The 4293-nt window shown below is 39.9% G+C and overlaps 1 protein-coding gene across 1 annotated transcript; it reads left to right on the top strand.

The window, feature by feature from the left end:
• The first annotated feature begins 863 nt into the window (after positions 1 to 863).
• ltc4s (leukotriene C4 synthase) lies at positions 864 to 3728 on the top strand. Its single transcript, XM_070913689.1, has 5 exons — positions 864 to 921; positions 1277 to 1376; positions 2384 to 2454; positions 2596 to 2677; positions 3176 to 3728. Exons 1-5 carry the CDS (start codon positions 864 to 866, stop codon positions 3315 to 3317), a joined length of 453 nt encoding a protein of 150 aa, XP_070769790.1. The 3' UTR covers positions 3318 to 3728.
• Positions 3729 to 4293: the final 565 nt, after the last annotated feature.

Here is a 4293-nt window from a genome sequence, read left to right as displayed (position 1 = left end):
GGTTAGTTATTAACCAGGTTATCCGTTTAAACTGACAGCAGGTCAGTCATTAACCAGGTTATCTGTTTAAACTGACAGAAGGTTAGTTATTAACCTGGTTACCTGTTTAAACTGACTGCAGATCAGTCATTAACCAGGTTATCTGTTTAAACTGACAGGTCAGTTGTTAACCTGGTTATCTGTTTAAACTGACAGCAGGTCAGTCATTAACCAGGTTATCTGTTTAAACTGACAGGTCAGTTGTTAACCTGGTTATCTGTTTAAACTGACAGCAGGTCAGTCATTAACCAGGTTATCTGTTTAAACTGACAGCAGGTTAGTTATTAACCAGGTTATCCGTTTAAACTGACAGCAGGTTAGTTATTAACCAGGTTATCTGTTTAAACTGACAGGTCAGTTGTTAACCTGGTTATCTGTTTAAACTGACAGCAGGTCAGTCATTAACCAGGTTATCTGTTTAAACTGACAGCAGGTCAGTCACTAACCAGGTTATCTGTTTAAACTGACAGCAGGTTAGTTATTAACCAGGTTATCTGTTTAAACTGACAGGTCAGTTGTTAACCTGGTTATCTGTTTAAACTGACAGCAGGTCAGTCATTAACCAGGTTATCTGTTTAAACTGACAGCAGGTTAGTTATTAACCAGGTTATCTGTTTAAACTGACAGGTCAGTCATTAACCAGGTTATGTTTAAACTGACAGCAGGTCAGTTATTAACCTGGTTACCTGTCAGTCAGTGTGTTTTGGCCCCGCCCCTTGCAGGTGTGCCCTCTCTGTCCTCTGTCTGTATTTCCTGACAGTGTGTCAGTGCTCAGGTGTGTTTTGGCCTCACCTGTCGCTCTGACTCGTCGTCTCGCTGCAGAGATGTTGGACGAGGCGGTCGGTCTCGCCGCTGTGACCGTGCTCGGCATACTGGAACAAGGTAAGAGGGCATGCTGGGAAATATGAGAAGAGTCTGGTTAAATTTGATGAAAAATGACTGAAGTCTGGTTGCGTTCCAAACTGTCCTCACTGCGATATTGATTTTTGATTTCTGTCTCTGCTTTCATGTTTTATTAGCATTGAGTTGTTTTTATCAATCAACTTTGCATTTACTACAAACACAGTGAACTTTGATCTGTGAAGTTGGAAGTTAACCAGCAGCGTGAAAGAAAAACATCAGACTGACTTCAAATCCATTTGGATTCATATTTGAGCAATTGTGTTTCTGCTCTGCACACATCCCTCTGTGTTGTAAATAAAGGTGTCCGTGTCTGTCCATGTCCGTGTCCGTCCAGCCTACTTCTCTCTCCAGGTGATCTACGCCAGGAGGAAATATTCAGTGTCTCCGCCCTCCATGGTCGGACCGCCGGAGTTTGAGAGAGTCTTCAGAGCTCAGTCAGTCTTTGTTCCTCAGTTTATTAAAAGCTGCTGCAGGTTAACAAGACTAACAGTCTAAACTAGAACTGAAAGTAACATTATTTTCTATTTAAGGGGTTTAGTCCCCGGGCCAAAAGTGTTATAATATTCAAATGTTTGACCGACTGAGAGCCTAGCTTTTATTTTGGTCGTGATCATTTCAGTCCACAAGAACATTCTGAGAGGTTTGGGGAGCCCTGTTTCAGAAGGACTAATGTCCAGTTGATGATGGTTTCATGGACTTTAGGGACTTCAAAGATGAAGTTAGACACAAATTAAACCATTAGGTCTGAGGTGAGGTAAGAGGCATGCTGGGAAGTATGAGAGTCTAACTGAACTGGTTGAATTTGATGAAAAGAGACTGAAGTCTGGTTGTATTTCGAACTGTCCTCACTGTGATGTTAATATAGGTAACGCACAATGACGCTGCCAACAGGAGTCACCAAAGTTTGACATTTTCACATGAATCCTGATACTGATGCTGTTGGCCTGAAAGAAGCTCCACATGTTGTCAGGATCAGGATCAGGATCAGGTTTATTGCCACATAAAAGGAATTTGCTTTGATATTTTGGTTCTTAACAATAAACAGAAAACAAGGAAGTAAAAACAAGTACTGCAAAAGTCAAGAATCATAAATACAAATCAGAATAATAACAATAAACCATCTGAAATATATATTGGAAATAGGTCTAATCTAAGTCCTGGTCCGTCAGAAAGTCCCTCCTCAGGGACATTTTGTGGCCCTGCAACAAAAACCTGAACCCAGTTTCTGTGTTTGAAACCGAGATAAAGTTTCTTTGATCAAACAGGAGTGAAAGTAGCGTCGTGTCAGTTTAACCATCAAACTGAGTTAAAGTCTGAAGAAGCTCTTCAGGATGTTTGAGGAGATTTAAGCCAATCAGAGACGAGTGTTTTCTGTGTCTGTCTTCATCATCAGTTCAGCCTGAATGAGTTTTTAACTGCAGACCTTCTTCTGTGTGTTCAGAGCCAACTGCTCCGAGTATTTCCCGATCTTCATCACTGTCCTGTGGACGTCCGGAGTCTTCTTCAGCGAAGGTGATCTCACACACACACACACACACACACACACACACACACGCACACACACACAGAGGACACACAGAGGACACACACAGAGGACACCACAGTCCGCCTCAGTCTTTGTCCAGACACGAAGTGTTTGTTTTTGTGTTGCAGGTCTGTCTTCAGTCTGTGGTCTGCTCTATTTATACGGACGCTTCCGTTACTTTCGTGGATACTCGCAGTCGGCTCAGGGACGGTAGGAGGCTTCACCTTCATTTTATTATTTCATCTGGATTTGTATCTGTGACACAACTAGAGGGACGTAGGTTTGGTTTAAGACGCCGTCAGAAATGAAGCCTGTTTAAAGTCTTTTAGTTTCAGAGAGCTGGTTTTTCTGTCTCCTCTGTGACTTTTGTTCCGTTTCAGCATCTTTTTAGAGAGAATGATTCATTATTATGATGTATTATTAAAGGTGAAACTATTGATCCTCAGAGGGCCATTCACAAGCTTCCCATCAGAATATAAAGTCATATCTATTAAATATATATGAGGTTGGTTAAAGTCATGAACACATCAGTGCATCAATAATTATAATCCAATAATATAATCTATATTATTCTGCGTAATGAGTACTTTCAGTTGTTAGAGTATTTCTACACTGGTATTACTACTTTTCCTGAAGTGAAGATCAGAGTACTTCTTCACCTCTGTCAAGCTGATCAATAAGCATGATTGATTTCCTGTCTCTCTGCAGTCTGGCTCCTCTGTATTTCAGCGCTCAGGTTCTTTGGGTTCTGATCGGGTTCTCGTGTCTCGGCGTGTTCCTCACGTTCTGCCGGGTTTACCTGAAGGTGGACCTGCTGCGGGGGCTCTGCTCTGCCCTCAGTCTGGTCTGAAGGAGAGCACAAGGACACCTGACAACTGAGCAGAAGAACGGGATGAAAGTGTGCTAGAGGTCAGAGGTCAGAGGGGTCATGGGACCTCTTTTTTCATTTGTGAATAAAATAATGTTAAAAGTCGTTACAGGAAATGGACTTCAGGTTTTATGAAAGAGCACTTTTTAATATTCTCTTCTTCATGTGGTTTTATAATGTATCTCACTGCTCTTCCTCTTTTTAATTTGAATATATATATATATATATATATATATATATATATATATATGCCAGTGTGTGAATGTGATTGGCTGAAGCCTGTCTATGTGCGGCGCCCCATTGGCTGTCATGTATGTGTGTGTATTTGATTGGTTGTATTTATAGTTTTTGCTTCATACCATCTCATTTACATGTTGTGTGTTTTATGAAACACAGTCAGAATAAAGTTGCTGAACTTTTAACCTCTTCTCTTTTCTGTCTCAATGTTTATTAATATTTATTATTGATAATATTTAGTGTAGAAATTAATATTTATGTTCACTGTCCCAGTTAAATGAACCGATAAATATAATAAAGTTACAGCATCAGGTTTCACCACAAGGTGGCAGCATCACCTTTGAAAATGTGCTGATAATCACTGAAGTGGAAGATGATTAACACTCAGTAAATAATAATAGAACTAATATTTCATCTTCGTTAATATTAGTTTGTGTTCGGTGCCTCGGACAGGGAGGAACTTTTATGGTTAAATACAGTTTTAATAAAGTATCAGAGGCGTTAAAGTAGCTGTACCACAGTGTAGAAATACACACATGTAACAGGACACGTGTATTATGTCTTAAAGGTCAATGTTCTGCTTATTATTTTATTATATTAACGTCATGTTTAGAGGCCGATAAAAATAAGCTTGAAAATAAATGAAGGGATTCTTTTCAAAAATGTTCTTTATAGCAGATTTACTATCAGGTTTTTACGTCACTGTCGACCTCTAAAGTCC

This window comes from Enoplosus armatus, chromosome 10 (assembly GCF_043641665.1).
Source record: "Enoplosus armatus isolate fEnoArm2 chromosome 10, fEnoArm2.hap1, whole genome shotgun sequence".
Taxonomy (NCBI): Eukaryota; Metazoa; Chordata; class Actinopteri; order Centrarchiformes; family Enoplosidae; genus Enoplosus; species Enoplosus armatus.
The sequence above is the reverse complement of the archived record's forward strand: the minus strand, read 5'-3'. Positions and strand labels throughout refer to the sequence as shown.

Bases quoted from the DNA above. Each gene is read 5' to 3' on its own strand.
- ltc4s (XM_070913689.1), top strand. From the start codon at position 864: ATGTTGGACGAGGCGGTCGGTCTCGCCGCTGTGACCGTGCTCGGCATA. The intron at 1,377-2,383 runs GTCAGTCTTTGT...CTGTGTGTTCAG, and splicing joins GAGAGAGTCTTCAGAGCTCA to AGCCAACTGCTCCGAGTATT. The intron at 2,455-2,595 runs GTGATCTCACAC...TTTGTGTTGCAG, and splicing joins CGGAGTCTTCTTCAGCGAAG to GTCTGTCTTCAGTCTGTGGT.